This window comes from Pseudoliparis swirei, unplaced genomic scaffold, assembly GCF_029220125.1.
Source record: "Pseudoliparis swirei isolate HS2019 ecotype Mariana Trench unplaced genomic scaffold, NWPU_hadal_v1 hadal_25, whole genome shotgun sequence".
Classification (NCBI taxonomy): Eukaryota; Metazoa; Chordata; class Actinopteri; order Perciformes; family Liparidae; genus Pseudoliparis; species Pseudoliparis swirei.
In genome coordinates this window covers 1492021-1513288 of record NW_026613261.1, presented here as the reverse complement: position 1 = coordinate 1513288, position 21268 = coordinate 1492021, and the positions used below count along the sequence as shown (strand labels likewise).

The 21268-nt window shown below is 41.5% G+C and overlaps 3 protein-coding genes across 6 annotated transcripts in view; 1 reads left to right on the top strand and 2 right to left on the bottom strand.

The window, feature by feature from the left end:
* Nucleotides 1-4289, top strand: part of crfb16 (cytokine receptor family member B16) — a 7655-nt gene extending 3366 nt beyond the window's left edge. For 3 of the 4 annotated variants that reach the window (XM_056410582.1, XM_056410581.1, XM_056410580.1), the window contains 5 exons: nt 780-964; nt 1929-2053; nt 2296-2446; nt 3593-3744; nt 3980-4289. In XM_056410582.1, the coding sequence (XP_056266557.1) occupies nt 780-964; nt 1929-2053; nt 2296-2446; nt 3593-3744; nt 3980-4063 (697 nt within the window). In that variant the 3' untranslated portion in view covers nt 4064-4289. Of the gene's footprint in view, nt 1-606; nt 638-779; nt 965-1928; nt 2054-2295; nt 2447-3592; nt 3745-3979 lie in introns of all 4 variants that reach the window. The other variant, XM_056410583.1, reaches the window with a different exon arrangement.
* Nucleotides 4290-9080: 4791 nt separating this feature from the next.
* Nucleotides 9081-11370, bottom strand: LOC130190883 (uncharacterized). The gene is made up of 2 exons (XM_056410472.1): nt 10118-11370; nt 9081-9134 (listed from the first exon to the last, which is right to left on the bottom strand). Exons 1-2 carry the CDS (start codon nt 11315-11317, stop codon nt 9081-9083), a joined length of 1254 nt encoding a protein of 417 aa, XP_056266447.1. The 5' UTR covers nt 11318-11370.
* An 81-nt stretch (nt 11371-11451) lies between these two features.
* Nucleotides 11452-20615, bottom strand: LOC130190882 (verrucotoxin subunit beta-like). The gene is made up of 5 exons (XM_056410471.1): nt 20321-20615; nt 20078-20169; nt 13440-13547; nt 11539-13200; nt 11452-11486 (listed from the first exon to the last, which is right to left on the bottom strand). Exons 3-5 carry the CDS (start codon nt 13513-13515, stop codon nt 11452-11454), a joined length of 1773 nt encoding a protein of 590 aa, XP_056266446.1. The 5' UTR covers nt 13516-13547; nt 20078-20169; nt 20321-20615.
* Between the last annotated feature and the right edge of the window lie 653 nt (nt 20616-21268).

The following is a 21268-nucleotide window of genomic DNA, read 5'->3' as shown; positions in this document are numbered from 1 at the left end:
TTCAACTCACGCTAAGTGGATTAAAAACTACAACGAGCAGCGGGTTGTTAGTATGGAACTATATATATAAGTATATATATATTTATATATAGATTTACTTATATACTGGAAGTGTCCGGGCTCCGGGAGGAACCAATGGAAGCTGAGAGACAGACCGGAAGTCGGACAGTGTTGAGAGACGGACCAACAAGTTGACCAGAGAACATAAATGAAGAAATGAGAAAACATTATCAATAAGCATAATTAACTACATCAAATTTGAATCTTAAAAATATAAATATGCCTTGGAAATATATTTACAAATATTATAAATATATAAAATATTACAAAAGAATTCTAAAACATTATAATCGAAATATTATGGCTGGTTTAAATTATTTTTTTAAGACTAAGATTCCACGATTAAAACGTTTGATTTAGTTTGATAGTTTGATTTGATTTAATAAAACAAACCATTGAGACATTTAGAACAGTTTGTTTTCAATGCGTTGTCTTTGTCATAATATAATATCAGCAACAACACAGAACACTGACAGCAGTGAGTGAACCATGAAGATGACGCATGACTAATCGTTTCTATAACATATTTGTCCTCCTAACACAAAGACACACCTGTCCTCACGACGGCAACCAGCAGGTGTGTCTGAACCCGTTTACACGCTTACATTAACCCCGGAACATTCCATCCAACCACTCCCCACAGAGCAGCTGGAAGTGTGTGTGTGTGTGTGTGTGACATGTCGGTGAGCATCCCTCCGTGTGTCTCTTTTGTCCTTCAGGGAGTTCGAGCTGATGCACCTGAAGTGGCTGAACGCTCCTGAGTGCCAGCTGAGTCCTCACACTCGCTGTGACCTGACCTTTGACCTGGGCTCCGACTCCGACTACAACCTCCGCGTCAGAGCGCAATGCGGCTCAGAGCTGTCGGCCTGGAGCGACCTGAGGGCCCCGTTCAACCGCAGAGACAGTAAGCTGCATTCTCTCTCCTGGCCACCAGGGGGCTCCTCTGGTTGTATAGAAGTATATGCTTCATGTGTTAGAGCTGCATTCTCTCTCCTGACCACCAGGGGGCAGCTCCTCTGGTTGTATAGAAGTCTATGCTTCATGTGTTAGAGCTGCATTCTCTCTCCTGGCCACCAGGGGGCTCCTCTGGTTGTATAGAAGTCTATGCTTCATGTGTTAGAGCTGCATTCTCTCTCCTGGCCACCAGGGGGCGGCTCCTCTGGTTGTATAGAAGTATATGCTTCATGTGTTAGAGCTGCATTCTCTCTCCTGACCACCAGGGGGCGCCTCCTCTGGTTGTATAGAAGTCTATGCTTCATGTGTTAAAGCTGCATTCTCTCTCCTGACCACCAGGCGGCGACTCCTCTGGTTGTATAGAAGTCTATGCTTCATGTGTTAAAGCTGCGTTCTCTCTCCTGACCACCAGGGGGCTCCTCTGGTTGTATAGAAGTCTATGCTTCATGTGTTAAAGCTGTATTCTCTCTCCTGACCACCAGGGGGCGACTCCTCTGGTTGTATAGAAGTCTATGCTTCATGTGTTAAAGCTGCGTTCTCTCTCCTGACCACCAGGGGGCGACTCCTCTGGTTGTATAGAAGTCTATGCTTCATGTGTTAAAGCTGCATTCTCTCTCCTGACCACCAGGGGGCGACTCTGGTTGTATAGAAGTCTATGCTTCATGTGTTAGAGCTGCATTCTCTCTCCTGACCACCAGGGGGCGACTCCTCTGGTTGTATAGAAGTCTATGCTTCATGTGTTAAAGCTGCATTCTCTCTCCTGACCACCAGGGGGCGACTCTGGTTGTATAGAAGTCTATGCTTCATGTGTTAGAGCTGCGTTCTCTCTCCTGACCACCAGGGGGCGACTCCTCTGGTTGTATAGAAGTCTATGCTTCATGTGTTAAAGCTGCATTCTCTCTCCTGACCACCAGCTGTCCTGACGGCGCCGGAGATGTCGGTGGCGGCAGTGGGCGACGCCCTTCAGGTGACCTTCGCCAAGCTCCCTCTCACCGCCGTGGTCAGAGTGACGGTGTGGAAGAGCGGCGACGAGCTGCAGGTCACGAGCTTCCTTCACCTGTTCCCTTTCTCTGCTTTCCTTTTCCTTCTCGACGTCCATCTTTGTTTTATCACGCCCGTTTCCTTCTCGATCGTTTCTTGTTTTTCTTCCCTCTTCGTCTCCTCGTGTTTCTTTCGTGTTTTTCTGTTTTTCAAAACCATTTCTTTGTCAAACTCTTCTTCAAAGACGTTCTTCTCCCCCGTGGTCTTACATCAAGTTTCCGTGTGGTGTGTCTGCTTCAGGCGGTCGTGTACACGATGCCGGCGGAGCAGGCCGTGCTGCACGTCGCCGCCCTGCAGGAGGGAGTCGTTTACTGCGTCCGGGCTCAGACCGTCCTGGACGCTCGGATCCACAGCGGCAGCACCGGCGCCGAGTGCGTCACCATCGCAGGACGTACGTGCTCCTGACTTCCTGCTCCTGACTTCCTGTTCCTCCCACCCCACTTCATGAGCTTTCTAAAATGTCCCCACTTCAACATTCTTTATGACCCAGTTTCCATCAAATGTTCCTCATTTTTCATAAAAACATATTCTCACAAGCCAAAATGTCCGTTCAGGATGACCTCGCCGCTCAGGTACGAGTCCACATGAAAGAATGTATTCTTATTTTTACTAAAATGTCTTAACTTTTAAAAAAACTTTCTTTTCCTCAAAGCACAAAGTCCTGATGTTGTAAATGTCTTATGTTTCTTTAAAGTCTGAACACATTGAAGCGGTGACTAGTTAGCGTAGCTTAGCTAACGTCACTTTGGCTTCTCAAGGAATGTCTTCGTGTTTTTAATTATCCAAAATGTCTTAACTGTTAAACTAAATCTCGACTTTCTCTCCAAAATGTTCCTCACGTTGAAAAATTAACGTCATAATATTTTCAAAATATTCTCACAATACATGTTTTTACTTAATATAATAAATGTCCTCGTGTTCCGTAACCTTACTTTCAGAACATTCCGTAGATATTTTAAAGCAAATCAAAATTTTCTCAAAATATCTTAACTTTACTAAACTGATCTCAAACCCCAAAAACTAAACTTTCATATTCTTTGTCAAATATTCACAATATCAATAAAAGTCCTCTCCTTTACAACATTTAATAACTTCTAAATTTTTTGTCCTCACAGAAAATATTTTCCTAAATGTTCCACAAATATCCTGCTTTATGAAATTATGCCAATTTTAGGAAACAACAAACATGTCGATGCTTCATTATTATCATCATTAATATTATTATTAGATTCAATATTAATTGTTATCCTCACAACCGATGTTTTTACTTCACTGACCAATTAAAATGTGTTTTATCATATATTTATATTTATTTTTATATTTATATTTATATTTATTTTTAATATTTATATTTATTTTTGTATTTATTTGTATATGAAATATTTGCCATAAATGAGTTAATTTTAAAAAACTAAGTTTTTTCTGTTTGTTCGAACACATTGACCAATCAGAAGGATCCAGTTGGTGAGATGAAGATGATTATTGATTGATGATTGATTGATTGATCATTGACTGATTGATGATTGATTGGCCGTAGGTCCGGACGCCACCTGGAAGCGCCCGACCGCGGTGAGCGTGACCGTGGTGGTCATGGCGTGTTTCCTGTTCTCCGTGTTCTGGTCCGTGGTTCACTGCCGCCCACGCACCTGTCAATCATACCTCCACAAGGAGCCGCTGCCCCACTCACTGGTAAGCCCCGCCCACAATCAATACGCCAATCAGTATCTGTTGTCAGAATCAAATTCATATATATATATACATATATATATATATATATAAATATATATATACAGTATATACTGTATATATAAAAATAAATACATATATATATTTAAATAAATATATATAAATATATATTGAATAAATAAATATATATTTATATAAATGTATAAATCTGTGATCAATCTTTTAATTTGTGTTCTAGGATCCTGATTGGGACATTCAAATCCAGGTGAGCCCTGAGCAGGCGGAGCTTTATGAGCCCATCCACGTAAGCCCCGCCCCCTAACACGTGAGCCCGTAAATCCTGGGGGTCTTCGGGGGTCTGGGAGTCCTGGTAGTCCTGTGGTTCTTGTATATATATGTATATATATATATATATACTGTATATATGTATGATGACGGTCACTCAGTTTAAAGATGAATTACATGAATTATATATAATATATACAGTATGTATGTATATATATTTATATACATAACATATATATATTTATATATATATAACATACAGTTTAAAGATGTATTATATATACTGTATATATATATATATACAGTATATATATACAGTATATATATATATACTGTATATATGTATGATGATGGTCACTCAGTTTAAAGATGTATTTCATGAATTACAGGAACAACATATTGTCGTTTACCTCTTTGAGTTCATGTTGTAATGTATATTTTTAGTAATGATTGAATCCGTCCTGTTTGTGGCGTGATATTAAAAAGCCTGATGCATTGTGGGAGCTGCATTGCGTTGCTCCTCTGATATTTGGGTGATGGAAGATCATTTTATTTGTTAAAAACTGTGAATAATAATCACGTTGTCCCACAAGATGACAGGAAGACAAACGTCAAGAAAATAATCTGAATAAATTAAAACATCTTTACATTTAAGGTTTGTTGAGGAATGTGTTCCCATAACTTTACTGTGTCACAGGTTTTTATTTTCTTAATATTGTATTCTGTTTATTTTGTTACCTCGAATTGAAGTTGATACTTTGTATGAATATTTATTGTAATTAAAAGCAATATGTTGAAAAACCAAAAGTTATGTTTAATTATAAAGAACATTGTTTAATTATATGAATATCCGTTAATATTTACCTGTTCAGAACCTTTGAAACCAGTTCTCTAAAGAACCTTTCAAACCAGTTCAGAACTTTTGAAACCAGTTCTCTAAAGAACCTTTAAAGCAGTTCTTTAAAGAACCTTTTAAACCAGTTCAGAACCTTTTAAACCAGTTCAGAACCTTTCAAACCAGTTCTTAAAGAATCTTTAAACTAGTTCTCTAAAGAACCTTTCAAACCAGTTCAGAACCTTTTAAACCAGTTCTTAAAGAACCTTTAAACTAGTTCTCTAAAGAACCTTTCAAACCAGTTCAGAAACTTTTAAACCAGTTCTTAAAGAACCCTTTATAACCAGTTCTCTAAAGAACCTTTAAACCAGTTCATAAAGAACATTTAAACCAGTTCTTAAAGAACCCTTTAAACCAGTTCTCTAAAGAACCTTTAAACCAGTTCTCTAAAGAACCTTTCAAACCAGTTCTTAAAGAACCTTTAAACCAGTTCTCTAAAGAACCTTTCAAACAAGTTATTAAAGAAACTTTAAACCAGTTCTCTAAAGAACCTTTAAACCAGTTCTTAAAGAACATTTAAACCAGTTCTCTAAAGAACCTTTCAAACCAGTTCAGAACCTTTTAAACCAGTTCTTAAATAACCTTTAAACCAGTTCTCTAAATAACCTTTCAAACCAGTTCTTAAAGAACCTTTCAAACCAGTTCTTAAAGAACCTTTAAACCAGTTCTCTAAAGAACCTTTCAAACCAGTTCTTAAAGAACCCTTGAAACCAGTTCTTAAAGAACCTTTAAACCAGTTCTTAAAGAACCTTTTAAATCAGTTCTCTAAAGAACCTTTAAACCAGTTCTTAAAGAACCTTTCTTTAAAGGAGAGATCACACGACTCAAAGTGCTTGACTGTTGGTGTAGTTTAGTTTAGAGCGTGGTCCCAAGACTTATTTTTAAGTTAACATGTTTTACATAATCCTCCCAACTATTGTGTTTCTATTAGTGCTGTGAAAAATAACGCGTTAACTCAGTTAATTAAATTACAGGTTTAACTAGTTTTTTAAAAAACCCGCATTTAACGCATGCGCAGAATGAGCTTCCAATCCGTCTGTTGTTGGTCGTCTCTCCAGCAGCATGTCATTCTGTCTCTAGTGTCGCGTTAACACGACTCCGATCTCCGTCTCGCGCGCCGCAGAGCTCGGATGCCGGCGTGTGCGCGCACATCGGGACGAAAAAAAAGTCACTTGCAAAATGAGCTTCCAATCCACCACTTCAATCTGAACTCTGTCCGCTCTCATGCAGACGGTCTGTTCATCGGTAATGATCCTTCCGCAGGTTCACCTCCGGAAACCTTGTTACGACTTTTACTTCCTGTAGATCAGGGTCTCAACACGTCGATCGCGACCTGCCAGTCGATCGCGGCGTAGTGTCGGTAGATCGCATGACATTAAAGAGATTGGCCCGCCCCCTGACCAGTGGCGTCCCTAGGCTAAAAAACATCCGGATGTTTTTTAATTAGCCCCGAATGTTAATAAAAAAAATTTAAAAAAAAGATTTGGCACACAAGTGGTTAACACTTCCAGGTCGCACGTGACGTCATTCACCCAAAACAGCAGTCAGACTGGCAGCAGGCGCACGTAACAGCAAGCTGCTGTCTGAGAGTGTTTCTATGTCTAAACATTTCGCTGCTTCACTCTTCTGGGCTAAGCCCAGCGCCGCCGCTCCCATAACGCGCATCGCTCTGCCGTGATACGCGCGACACATCCGCGCACACAGGTGAGCTCACTCTCACTAGAAAGACTCACTAGCACCCTCCCCCCCCCCCCCCACCCAATTTGACCCAGCAATTAAAACCTCCAGAAAATTATTAGAATTAATATTGCTTCCCAAGTTTAAGTGTGAGGTACTTTATGTTTGCTTGTTGACTACCTAAATAGCCCTTTAAATAAATAAAAAAGTTGATATTTCTTATATGTTTGACACAGTGAAAAACAGCCTGGGGTCAAATTGACCCCAAAGAACACCAACATTAAACATTGAATGGGGTCAAATTGACCCGAAAGGTAACAGGAGGGTTAAACATTCTGTTTAGGATGAAGATGTATTAATGTTCCATATGGAAGAAAACTGCTAAATAACTGCTGAGTTGCAGCACCATTGTATAGAAGAATGTATAAATGTATATATCCGTCTTTTGTCATAAATCTCTATGTTCTCACAAAATATACCGAGAATATCGGTAATATGTGATTAATCATGATTAATCCACAGAAACCTGTGATTAACCCGATTAAAAATGTTAATCGTTTCACAGCCCTAGTTTCTATGTCAAACCTACTGCGAGGGCTGTTTTGTCCAAATTCGACGAAGGTTCGTTGACATTTTGTAGGGGGCGCCATCGAGAAGAAGAAAAAAGAAGAAGAAAAAAATATAATACATCCTGTCAAAAAACATTATATACCAAATCATTTAAATAGTAAATATACCGTGTTGACGCGCTAAATGTGTGTGGGAGACCGTCAGCCTGTCAACAACCACTTAAGTTAATGTGAAAAAATATTATATATCGCCACTCATTATCACGGCGAGAAGCCCCGCCCCATTTTCGGGACACCGGCCAAACGTGTACGTGCGGCAGCGAGCAAACATTTCAGTCGTTTCGGCAAGGACGGCTTCTCATTGGCGGATGAAACGTGAATCTTGGGGCACAAACATGTGCGCTCATTGGCCAATGACATTGTTTTATTATTTCACGTGACTGGACTATTCGGCAGATCAGAGACCGGTATCGTTCCCTCAGCCAGAGAGCTCCACGGAGCTACGGGAGCAGGTAGCTAACGGAGCTGTTAGCTGGAGCTCAGTGAGTAATGCTGTTTAATTTCCCCTGTCTGTTGTTCCAAAGTCCTGGGACTGAAACTCTCTGGACTACAATGGGGGGAGGAGTCTAAAGAGCTGCAGACAAGTGTAAAGCACGAATCTTGCCGCAGTTATCTAGCTAAGAGCATGGAGCTAACTCGCTAAAAGCATGAAGCTAACTCGCTAACAGCATGAAGCTAACTAGCTAACAGCATGAAGCTAACTCGCTAACAGCATGAAGCTAACTAGCTAACAGCATGAAGCTAACTAGCTAACAGCATGAAGCTAACTCACTAACAGCATGAAGCTAACTAGCTAACAGCATGAAGATAACTCGCTAACAGCATGAAGCTAACTCACTAACAGCATGAAGCTAACTCGCTAACAGCATGAAGCTAACTAGCTAACAGCATGAAGCTAACTAGCTAACAGCATGAAGCTAACTAGCTAACAGCATGAAGCTAACTCACTAACAGCATGAAGCTAACTAGCTAACAGCATGAAGATAACTCGCTAACAGCATGAAGCTAACTAGCTAACAGCATGAAGCTAACTCGCTAAGAGCATGGAGCTAACTAGCTAACAGCATGAAGCTAACTCGCTAACAGCATGAAGCTAACTCGCTAACACAATGAAGCTAACTAGCTAACAGCATGAAGCTAACTCGCTAAGAGCATGGAGCTAACTAGCTAACAGCATGAAGCTAACTCACTAACAGCATGAAGCTAACTCGCTAACACCATGAAGCTAACTCGCTAACAGCATGAAGCTAACGAGCTAACAGCATGAAGCTAACTAGCTAACAGCATGAAGCTAACCCTGTTTGCAGAGCAGAGCAGCAGAAGGAGACCGAACTGGCATCGAAACACAACGAAGGAGTTCTGAAAAACAGACACATTCCCTCCAGAATAATGGAGGCTGGTCACAGACATGATGACTTTAACCAGAGAGTTATGGAGAAGTTTGACCACTTTAAAGAGAGGAGCTACTTGTCTTTACAGTAGTGGGTCTGCTCTGTCACCCAATGTAACATGTGATCTCTGACTCTATTCTGAACCTCTTCCATGTGAGGTGAACCTCTTTTATTCTGTAAACCTCTGAAACCCAGCCCAATGTTCCTTAAAGCTGCTCTGAGCCTCTCATGCTAAAGTCACAGTGTGTTGATAGTTGTTGTTGGACCGTGTTGAGCACGCTGTGTTCTTGAAATAAAGCTTTGTTTTTTATAATATTCTACTCAAAACCTCTTTTCTTCTCATTGTTGAGTGCTATTTAAACTGCGCCCCCCCCCCCCAAAATTCACCAGCCGCCACTGCTGTCTTCATGGCGTGAAGTGCGTTGCTACGGCAACAGCCTTTCACGAAACAACAAGGTTTTGCTAAGTCTGACTCACTTCGGTGTTCAGGCTGTACTGACCAGATATAAAGTGGATCTGATGATGTACCGAGGAGGGATGAGGAAATGAACGGAAAAATCACACAGAAAATCAAAATGGCCGACTTCCAGTACAGTGTAGAGCATGGTCCCAGGAGACTTTATTATCAGTTTACATGCTTTACACAGTTTCATATATGTAGGTCAAACGTAGCGCTGGGGCTGTCTAATTTAATACATGTAGGGGGCGCTGTCGAGCCATATTGCCATTCTGAAGCATTCAAATCATATCAGGTAACTACATCTTTGACTTTAAAGGTGTGTGCCAAGTTTAGTCACGTTTCGAGCATTTTACGTTGTTTATTTCTTCATGGCGAATAATCAAAGTTTGCTGATGCTACGACTCGCCACACTTCAACGTGTCATTACGACCTTCACAGGGAAGCATCATCACGGTCTTGCATCTATTCTGGCATATTTTGAGAGGGATCTGAATAATGTGTGAGGAGAAGGGTAGAAAAGTAGAAAACATGTAACTTCCTGTTGCCACTAGGTGGCGCTATGAATATGATTTAAAATTATCATATGGATGTCTTCAGGGTCAGTATGTCATGACATATGAGAAATATGCAGCAGATTACATAATGTATGGGCGAGTTACATCAACGTACATTTTTATGGCGAATGGCGTTTCTTTGATGTTCGACCCAAAGCACATAGTTTCATATTTTTAAAATCCTTTAAATATTTTTAACGGCAATAATCTCAAAACCATTCTGGACAAATTTGTGTACAGATTGTAAAGCCCTCTGAGGGGGAGGTGGTATTTTGTGATTTTGGGCTATACAAAATAAACTGAATTGAATTGAATTGAAATGAAACTGGTTGTCATTTTATCCAAAGCAGTGAAGAACCTGCTCATGCTTTTGGCCTCCATGTTCCAAAACATTTCGTTAAACTCGTCATCGTCGTCAGAATCCTCATCCCCGCCCCCACCGCCACCGGCGCGTCCGCTGCCGCCACCGCCGCCGCTCCCGCCACCGCCGCCGCCGCCACCGCCGCCACTGCCCCTGCCGCCGCCACCGCCGCTACCCCGCCGCGCCGCCACCGCCCCCCCCGCCGCTGCCCCTGCCCCTGCTGCTGCCCCTGCCGCTGCTGCCCCCATCCCTGCCCCGCCGCTGCCGCCACCGCCCCACCCCCGCTGCCCCTGCCGCCCCTGGCACTGCCCCCGCCACTGCCCCTGCTGCCGCCGCCCCCGTCGCTGCCCCCATCCCTGCCGCTGCCCCTGCCCCTGCCGCCCCCGCCGCTGCCACCGCCGCCCCTGCCACCGCCTCCGCCGCTGCCCCCGTCCCTGCCGCTGCCCCTGCCGCTGCCCCTCTTGTGTGCAAACCATGCAGAGTTGTTGAACTTGAAATGAACCGGGAGCCCAAAGTCGTTTTTGGGACATTGGATCTCAGAGGCGTTAACTGCTTCCAGAACCGGTGGCTGCTTTCCATCTGCAAAAGTCACCAGCATCTCAATGTTCTCTTCCACATCTTTGCCAAAGATGGAGAGCACCGAATCAAACACAAACCGCTGTGTTGCGGATAGTCGTGCAAGAGAGGCCTGAGTCACAAAACACACCGCATCAATCTCACCGACTCCATTCACGGAGGTGAACAGTCTCCGGATTTGCTCTGTGATCTCCCGGTCTCTTGCGATGCCTTTCACACCCCCAAAGCCTGGCGTGTCCACGACCGTCAGCGTGAACGGGATCTGGAACCCCTCCTGGTGGTGGACTCTGTACACAGTGACTTCAGAAGTCTGGCTGTGAGCTTGTGATCTTGTTTGATCCTCACAGACTATCTGGAATCTGAACGTGTCCTTCCACTCCACACCAACGATGTAGTTGATCATCCCGTTGATGAGGGTCGTCTTTCCTGCTCCGGTGGCTCCGAGAAGCATTATTGTGCGATTTGGCCTCGAGGTTTCTTTGCCAAAGTCATATTTGCGGCATCCATCGATCTCCATATCTTCTTCTGTCAGAGGCAATTGGTAAACTGAGGGAGATTTAGAATTCATCCGTCTGCTGATATGTTTCAGGTGTTCTGCAAGACGTGCAAATTCACGTGAAGTTGTGAGGACACGAACAGAGACGCTTTCTTTGCTTCTGCCGGCTGATCCACAATCACAGATGACCCTGACAACATATCGTGTCCTTGAGGGAAGTCCAGAGAGGAACACCTCCTCAGCTGTGGACATGGTTTGGTTCCATTGGAGATCCTCGTCTTCCCCCCCGTTGACTGTCTGGGCGTACTCCACGATGTAGGTCATAATGTGGACGTCCCGTCCCAGCTCAGCAGGTCTCTCCCAGCGGACTGATACCCCTCCTGGGTCTAGGTGTGCTTTAACTTGAGGTGGTCCAGGAGGGCTGCAAGGTAAGGTTTTAATGGGACCTCGGAGCTCATTGGCCGGCCCAACACCTGCTGAGGTCACTGCTCTGCATCTGAACACGTAGTCTGTGTTGGGACTCAGATCGCTCACGGTGACTTGTTCTTCGCTTGATGCGGTCTTCTGTTTCCATCCTCCCTCTCCACTGACACGGTACTCAACCGAGTAGGAGGTGATGTTCTCTACTCCACATTTGGGTGGAGAAATCTTCAGCCTCACACTGTTGTGGTTGATCTCACTCACTGTTCCTGCTTCAGGCTTTGAAGGAGGCTCAAAGTTCTCGTTGACAGAGAAGCCGTCTTCATAAAGGTAGATGCTTGAGCCTTTCTGGGCCTCATTTGGTAATCCCAAGGTCAAGAACTTGATGTTCTTGTTCTCCGTGTTGGCCTCTGCGAAATCACTGAAGAGCTTTGCTTTCCGCCTCATTGCTTCTACAACTTCTTTTGAGGCGTACCATTGCTCCCTCTCTAAATCCTGAGTGGGTGCGTGTTGAGGGACGCCTGGTGTTTGTCTCAAGTAGTTTGATAATGTTGAGAGGTACAATTCGTCACCTCCCAGGGAGGTGAAGACAAAACACATCAGGTTTTGTGCACTGAGAATTTCTTCATGAAGATCATTTTCAGATGAAAGGATCTTGGTGTTTTTCATCATCTTGGTGAAAGACCTTAAAATATAGACTTCTTTGTCTTTACAGTCCATCCACTGGTTCAGGTAGTTGCTGTTGAAAGGAGAAGAATGTCTTTTCTTCAGGATGTCTGCGAGCACAGCCTCATCTTCTCCTCCTCCTCGGATTGATGGAAATCTCTTGGCCAAAGTTTGTTGGAGGTCCAGTCTGAACTCGGAGCACATCTCTGTGAAGGTCTTTATCTTTTTGCTAATCTGTGGGAACTGCTGTGCAGTGGTGGTTCTCAATGCATCTCTGCACCTCATTTCCAGCTCGCTGAAGTCCTCCAGGACACTCTGGGATTCTTGAACTAATCGTACACTTATCTGACGTACGAGTCTAGCAGCTGTAGAATCCAAACTGGTCAATGGCAACAGCCAGACCTTCACCGGGACGGCGTTCTCTCCGTTGGCTCCCAACAGTCTCGGCAGACTTCGGTAGGCTTCTACTGCATCCTGAAAGGACACAGGATTCTTCTCCAGGGAAAAGTCTCCATGGAATTTGCAGGAGAATTTCTCTACGTATTCCCTGTCCTTGTCTTTCATCTTCATGGCGCCTTGCCCCTCTATCGCCAGGCTGGGAATCCTCTTGATCATCACGCTCAGGGTACCCTGAATGTCTTGATGAGTTTCTGTTTCAGACACCTCACGGTCAAAGACAAAGAAGGCTTGTGCCCCGTAGAGAACCGCAGTGACGACATGTGTTGCTATTCCTTTCTCAAAGACATACGGGTGCTTTATATTGACACTTCCTAGATGATTCATGGACAGTTGCTGGAACTTGGTGGTAGTTTTGTAGCTCAGTGTTACTCTGGCCTGATGCCTGGAAGTCTTACTGTCGTTCAGGTACTTGGCCGATCCTTCAACCTCCACCAGTCCACCTAAGAAACTGGCCTTCAGAGAGGCTTCAACATTTAGAGCTGAAGACTTATCGTCAATAGATTCAGATGCAACTATCCCAAAGTCACTGCTAGGTTTGAGTCTTTCTCTTGTATTCTTTTCCAGGTCATTGCAGTCCCACAGTGTCATGGCTGCCAAAAAAGGAGTCAGGAAATTATACATACATATATTATATACATATAATATATACATTTAAATGTTGTATTATATTTCCACTGGAAATGTTAATGTCTATTTTATTGAGATTTTACTGGACAGTTTTTGTGAAAATTAAAGGCAAAGTTGGCTCAGATGAGAAGATGGTATTACAAAGTTCACAGAATACCAGTGGTTGTTTTCCGACGGCATTAAACAACATGTGGATCCTTACCGGGGACCAGTGAGTCCTGGCGGCAGTCGTACAGCATCCCGAGGCTGAAAGGCCGGCCCAGCGCCGCCACCTCCATCGTGTTGCTGGCTGCAGCGTCCACCTCCTAGTCTGCACACAGGGAAGTACAAGGGGTCACTCGTGTGACCTCTCTATGATTGGTGATGCACTATCATATCTTAAGAGGCTTGTAGTACCATATAGCCCCACTAGAGAGCTTGTAGTACGATATATGGCCCACTAGAGAGCTTGCAGTACCATGTTACCCCACTAGAGAGCTTGTAGTACCATGTTACCCCACTAGAGAGCTTGTAGTACCATGTTACCCCACTAGAGAGCTTGTAGTACCATGTTACCCCACTAGAGAGCTTGTAGTACCATGTTACCCCACTAGAGAGCTTGTAGTACCATATTACCCCACTAGAGAGCTTGTAGTACCATGTTACCCCACTAGAGAGCTTGTAGTACCATGTTACCCCACTAGAGCTTGTAGTACCATGTTACCCCACTAGAGAGCTTGTAGTACCATGTTACCCCACTAGAGAGCTTGTAGTACCATATTACCCCACTAGAGAGCTTGTAGTACCATATTACCCCACTAGAGAGCTTGTAGTACCATATTACCCCACTAGAGGGCTTGTAGTACCATATTACCCCACTAGAGATCTTGTAGTACCATATTACCCCACTAGAGAGCTTGTAGTACCATGTTACCCCACTAGAGAGCTTGTAGTACCATATTACCCCACTAGAGAGCTTGTAGTACCATGTTACCCCACTAGAGAGCTTGTAGTACCATGTTGCCCCACTAGAGAGCTTGTAGTACCATGTTACCCCACTAGAGAGCTTGTAGTACCATATTACCCCACTAGAGAGCTTGTAGTACCATGTTACCCCACTAGAGAGCTTGTAGTACCATGTTACCCCACTAGAGAGCTTGTAGTACCATATTACCCCACTAGAGAGCTTGTAGTACCATGTTACCCCACTAGAGAGCTTGTAGTACCATGTTACCCCACTAGAGAGCTTGTAGTACCATGTTACCCCACTAGAGAGCTTGTAGTACCATATTACCCCACAGCAAAATCGAAAGTGTGAATTTAACTCACATAGTGTTAATATCAACACTATGCTGGTGTTTATATAATCCACCCCAGCTCCGAGTTAAATTTACACTTTGCATAGTGTTAATATTTTAACTCATTAATAGTGTTAATATTTAACACCTATAGTGTTGTTAAAAGACACGCAAAAAGTGTACTTTTAACTCTAAATTGTTGTTGATTTCTAACACTCTTGGTGTTATTTAATGACACATTGCAGTGTACTTTTAACACTAAATTGTGTTGTTTGCTTTCAGTAAGAGTGATTTCTAACACTCGTCATGTTTAATGCCATGTAAAAATGTACTATTAACACTAAAATTGTATATCTACATACAGTCAAATGCTTACACCCCAAAAACAGTGAACTTCAATAAATTATTGATACAATTCTTTTTATTTTATTCAGAAAATATCTTCAAAGCACCATCATGCACATTTACAAAAATCAACTCCTGGCAGGCCGCATGTACAACACCACAAATGAAACACTTCATTTTTAAACCACGTGCAAGACCTTCGCCCGGAACTCACGTACTCTTGGAGACTGATCTGTTGTAATATCGATGTTGTAGACTGTTGTCTGCACAAAGGTGAAGAGTGGCACCAAAGTTTCACCGTAAGACAGGTTGAACACGGAGTGGGATTTAAATAGTTCATCAAAAGCACCCAACGAGCTCGTAGCTCAGCAGGGGATGAGCTGTTTATCCACAACGATGGAGAAGGCATCCATTCTGTTTTTGTTTCGGCCAACAGCAAGGATGTACGGTTGTTTAGCCTCTCTTCCCAGCAGGTGTTCACTGATGCTGCAGCATGACTGAAAACACAATAACATGACAAACTTAGCTCAAGTTATTAGCCATGCAGTGGTACTTGTTGCTCCATGAGTTTAATAGATCCTCCAATTTGAGCAGTCATCTGGCCTTGTGTTGCAAAGATGTGAGCTTCACTGGAAGTGTCTTCCTCCCAAATTAAGTCCCACTTTATTTTGAAAAAGGAACACTCAGTGAAGCGTGTATAAGAATTCGAATTATCACTTTAAAGCAGTGTAGGAAAAGGAAGAGTTAGCAAGCTTTCAACTGCTCACTGCATAGTTGAGTCTGTTAGATAAAATGAATGTTGATTTGCTCCTGTGTCCAAAAAGTCCTTCTGTTGAAGAACTGTTGTAAAGTTTGCAACATTGAGACGTTCAGATTAGTTGTTATTTTGCAATCTTAAATCACTTTTTTATTGAGTTAATATAACTGAAAAATCGGCTTGTGGGATTTACGCAGATGAGACACACATACCTTGTGAAAATGCAACATTTTTCCCACTGCATCACTGGGACTGATTTTGATCCTCTTCCGTCCAGCTGTGGGTGGCAAGAGATGGAGAAGCAGCAGCAGAGAAGCCATGTCACTGTCCCCGTCTACCAGAAGTAAATGAGGCAAAACAATCATTTATATGTACTTGGAATGCACAAAGTTAATAGCACCAGCCATTTGGATAATAAATTAAGGATATCATGTAGCTTACCGGTATGATCATCTTCTGGAAGGTTCTCTGCAGCTGTCAGAAGTTGGCACAGCTCAGTTGACGGAGTCAGGTGTTTGGCCTCTTTGATGACCGTGGGCTTGAATGCTGTATCCCACTTCTCGAGCATCTTGGAAGCCGTCTCAGCACCAAACAGCAGCGTGAAGTCTTGATTCAGCTGTTGATCATACAGATGCCAACAATAATAATAACTAGAAAATGCATTTCCTTCTGAAAATGCGTTGGAATGCTAACATTTGAAAGCTTGAAGCTGAAAAATAAAAACAAAATTGCTGAAAAAGGTTTGAAAATAGCTGAAATATGAAATGAATAACTGAAAATAGCTGAACATAGCTGAAATATGAAATGATTAACTGAAAATGTCTGGAAATAGCTGAAATATGAAATGAATAAGTGAAAATGTCTCGAAATAGCTGAACATGTCTGAAATTAGCTGACATATTTTTTTAAAAACTGAACATAGCTGAAATAGGCTGAACATAGCTTAAACATCTGAACATATCAAAAAGAGAAACTTCTTGCTGAAAATGTTGAAGCACAAACATATTGGGTGGAAATGTATAACTGGAAAAGATAAGCAAAACGTTATCTTCTAAATATTCAAAGATATGAATCACAATCCAAGAAATGAGAGAGAGGGGGAAAAGTCAGACATGAGAACCAGAGAGAAAAATAACTGAATAAATTGAGAGACAGGAGAAAAATAAATGAAAAGAGAGGGAGAACCCAGGGTGAGGGATAGACGGGATCTCAACCCTGAGTGGATTTTCTACAAAAGCATTTGTTAAACCCTGTCAAAAAAAACATGATCAAATCACCAAAATGGTAGAATCAATAGAGAGGAAAGATTGAGCCGAACGCGCAGATATGTTTGTTATTTTTGTGGGTTAAATGAGACCTGAGAAACTCTCATGCTGGTTCTCTTCTAATATCTCTCCATATATAGACACACGCGCGCGCACGCGGCCACACACGCGCGCACAAACGTTAGTCTGTGTGAGGGGGGGGGGTTCAAAATGTATGGTAAACAAGACTGTGTGAGATCCGCCACTGATTAGCCTAACGTGAAACACCTGTGTGAGTGAGAGATAGACAGCACAGAATCTGATGAAGCAGCCTGTCAGAACATTTGGATTAGACAGAGAACCATAACTCTGATCCTAAAGACGTCTACATTAGGAGATACTCAAGGCTTTTGTGAACGTTTACATGTCCGTAAATATTTTTTAGGTTTAGAAATGAGAGTTTAATCGCAGTTCAGAAAATGTTCCTGTTTCCTTAAAAAAAGTTAAAATATCGTCAGGTTTTCAATGGAGATGACTGAGGAGAAAGCCGGACTTCTCCCCTCGTTAAGGCTTCTCTAGAAAAATCTGGAAAACTGTTGGATTCCACAGTTACATGTCTACGACAAACACAAGATTCCCTACTACTTTATCAAAAAATAATGCCTATTGAGTAAGAATTGTGGCCGTAGTGACGATATACAAATCTTTTTTTCGCAAGATTCTGAAGCAGCACTGCACTCTTGTGACGACGTCACAGCTCTAAGGTCCCACACACACACCCATTGTAAAGTCCAGGAGGAGCGGAAAAACACATAAAACTAAAATGGTTACAATTAAATAACTATACGAGATATGAAAAGAAGCTGAATTATAAAGTTATAGCTAACACTTTTGTCAACATTTTAAAGGTGGAATTGTGTATTTAGCTGAATGTATGCTGATATTGTAAGCTTTTAAAGTTGAACAAGTTGAAGCGGATTTGAAGATTTCCCCCATTGGATCCCATTCATTATTTATTCCATAAAGAAATTAATAATTTGAAAGTTTGAAAAGATAAAAAATATTTGAAAATATACAGTAATAGCTGAAGGTTATCTGAACATTAAAAAAATTAAATAGCTGAATTTGCTCAAAATATAAAGATACTGTAAGCTTTTTAAAGTTGAATATTTTCTCCATAGGAACTGATGAATTCAAAATAACATAAAAGTATTTAAATATACAAAAATTTGAAAAATTTGAAATATGAAAAGTCATTCCCCTCTATTCCTGAAGAAGCTGAATTTTTTAATATTTGAATGGTTCAAATAGCTGAATATATAAAGGAGAAGAAGAGGGGCAAAAAAGGTACGGAAGAAATAGAATAATAAAAAGTTTAAATAAAGATTACAAGAACAATAGTTGGACTGCTGAAGCATTCCAACTAATTAAGCAAAAGGTGTGTGTGCTGATAACTACTTACATCCAACCAAATTAAGGACTAGAGTTTAAATAAAAGATGTGCACAACTCACGAGTCCTTTGACGTCTAAAAAACGTGGAAAGAAATTCTACAATATTTTGAAGAAACACTTACCCATCCATTTCAGTCATATGGCTAGCCAACATGTTGACAAGCTGTCTACGGGTGCGGTGCTTCAGCGAATTTCTTGACTTGTACTCTTCAAGGACATCTTCACCTCCAGGTTTGGTGAGCAAGGCATTTTCTACCATCTACTCGCATAAGATTTTAAAAAATTGTTAGTGTATAATTCAGTCTTAATCAAACAAACAAATTGGTCAGGTAACGTAGAAACATCTTTTCAGGATATGTGGGGCATGCTGAAGCCAAAATAAGCAATATAGTCTACTCTACAAAAGACAAGGCACCGTTCCATGTATGTAAATTAACCTAATTGAATAAATATGTATGGAAAGAAGAGTTACATAATACAAAGCTACACAACAGCTAAACCCTGGGTTAATTATTAATTTACACTAAATTAAGTTTAGTAACTTTCTCAATCTGGCACTCACCATTCTAAATTTAATTATAGTCCAATTGGTAAGAATCATAATTCAGTTAAACAATTTTCTTGATGATATTGTGAGTAAACATGTGAACTGACATCTACTGCTCTCAAGTACCTCTTTTGCAGCCTCTGAATCCGAAACCTTTTTTGTAGACCTGTCCATGACCTCAGAGCTCAAAATCCCTCTTTGTCTTTGACCGGAGAGGTCATTGTCACTTGAAGAAAGCGTCATGGTATCCGTGAGAGAAGATGGTGTTGAATGATATAAAGGAGAAAAATCTTCTTTTTTATTACAAAATTAAATTAAAATAAATCCAGTTACCCGATTGAAATGTGAAAAAATTACAACCAAACACACATTTACAAACTTTTTGGGCAATTAGATGCTGATCTGTCTTTTACGTAAATATTATTTCTTTGTTCATCTAATTTATCACTGTAGTCAGACAGTTAGGGACATAAAAGGCTTCAAAATGCAGATTTAATAATGAAACCTACCTTCATCTGAAATGCTGTCACGCACGATCAGGCAAAGGTCTGGATTGGACTCTATCAGTTCAAGAAGAATGTCTTCCTCCACTGCAGTGTCAGTTTCATCAAATATGTGAAGTTCAGCTGCATCATGGAGTCCAAATTTGTTTTTGACTACAGGATGAAAAGCATGACAACATAAAGATAGAAAACAGGTTTTAACTGCACATAATAACTGATCAACCATATTATCTATATAACATATCTGAAATTGCATGCTTTGACTTAACAGCAGTATTACAATGTTGTGTTGTCGCCATTACTGTACAAAAAACAATAACTTTCAGAAGCAAGTTGAAAACTAAAAACACCATCAGTTATCTACTGATGTGTATAGCTGCAATGGCAGACAACCTGTTTTCCAGTTGTGGCAAGACTTGAATGTGTAGCCAAGCAACCAAGATAATCCAGATATGGAATTTAAACAAAGTAACAATAAGAGGTAGAAGCTCCATAATTGTCAATGTTTGCTGTATTTAGAATGTCAAAATAAACCAAAAAAAGGCCTGCAGCAAGAAGTAGACTATTCACGCCATAAGACGGACAGCACCAAGTACAAGTAAAATAATAAAAACCCATTAGGACTATGACAATCCTATGAACAATGCCACTTAAACATTGTGTATTTGTTGTTAAACCAGCAATAATTTGTTTTTTACATAATATGTTACTCACCTGCAGTGATGAAGAGGTGAAACCTAGCTGTAATGGGATGGACTTCTTGGTCCTCTGGTCACCTTCAGCAGCATGGTGATATCTTGCAGAAACTGTACAGAGTGGAAAAAGATAGCTGTTCAACTTTCTCTAGGCAAGGAGTTATTAAACATGTATTAAGTCCAACAAGTGGCTAAAGTTACAAGGTATAGCTAAGTTAACATGAGAACCTTCGTCTCAGAGATGTTGGGAGTCTATAATTACCGTTTTGGTATCAATTAGGCATTCGCTTTTTCCTCTTTAGTCCCTGTCGCAGTTTAGCATATACCTGCGATAAAAGTCGGCCAATTAAACCATACGCCGGTGAAATGCAAGACAGCGAGACAGCAGTTCCGCGAAACTAACGTTAGCCCTCGACACAGCAGTAACACGAAACTACCGTTAGCCCTCGACACAGCAGTACCACGAAACTACCGTTAGTAAAGTTAGCCCTCGACACAGCAGTACCGCGAAACTACCGTTAGTAAAGTTAGCGCGCGAGACAGCAGTACCGCGAAACTACCGTTATAGTCCAGGCAAACTAACTTTTGAAATGGAAAAAATTGCAACAGAATTTATTTTTGCACAGAGGTCTTCTATGAAGTGTCCTGAATAACATACTAAAAGTCCTAAGAAATTAATGTTGCGGAAATAGGTTAAATATGCAAATATCCAAGATGGCCGCCATAAATCTATAATGTCTCATATCTTCGCTATCACAAGAGATATTTTAATTATTTAAAATACTATTATACAGTTTTTGGACATAAGAAATCATTTAGAATAGGTTACGAGTTGATTGGATGTAATCGTCATGGAAAAAAATCTGATATGAGCACCAATTGGTCAGTGGCGTGATGCAACGCAATACCAAAGAAGAACAGAAGCATATTCCTAAAGCAAATGTGACCACTGCAGACATTGCTGCTGTTGGTCGCATCAACATTCGATACTTCAAGATCACTCCAGCACTACCATCTCTTACATATCTACCCCTTGTATTGTTGGAGGCAGAAGATCCAACAGCACAGCTAGATGTCTTATGGAAGAGCTCACGACTCCTTCATTCTCCAAGACAAGCATGGGCTGGTATGATGCAGATGTTGCATCATTGTCAACACCCAGGAAAGGCCTCAACGATGTTCTTGCCAATGATTTCAATTCAGTATATTT

What these genes read in the sequence shown, in the direction of transcription:
- LOC130190883 (XM_056410472.1), bottom strand. Translation starts at nt 11,317, where the DNA reads ATGTCCACAGCTGAGGAGGTGTTCCTCTCTGGACTTCCCTCAAGGACA. An exon ending in CGGCGGTGGCGGCGGCGGCG is followed by an intron (nt 9,135 to 10,117) that starts GTGGCGGGAGCG and finishes GTACATCATCAG; the next exon opens with ATCCACTTTATATCTGGTCA.
- LOC130190882 (XM_056410471.1), bottom strand. Translation starts at nt 13,515, where the DNA reads ATGGAGGTGGCGGCGCTGGGCCGGCCTTTCAGCCTCGGGATGCTGTAC. An exon ending in CCAGGACTCACTGGTCCCCG is followed by an intron (nt 13,201 to 13,439) that starts GTAAGGATCCAC and finishes CTTTTTTGGCAG; the next exon opens with CCATGACACTGTGGGACTGC. An exon ending in CAGAGCAGTGACCTCAGCAG is followed by an intron (nt 11,487 to 11,538) that starts GTGTTGGGCCGG and finishes CTTACCTTGCAG; the next exon opens with CCCTCCTGGACCACCTCAAG.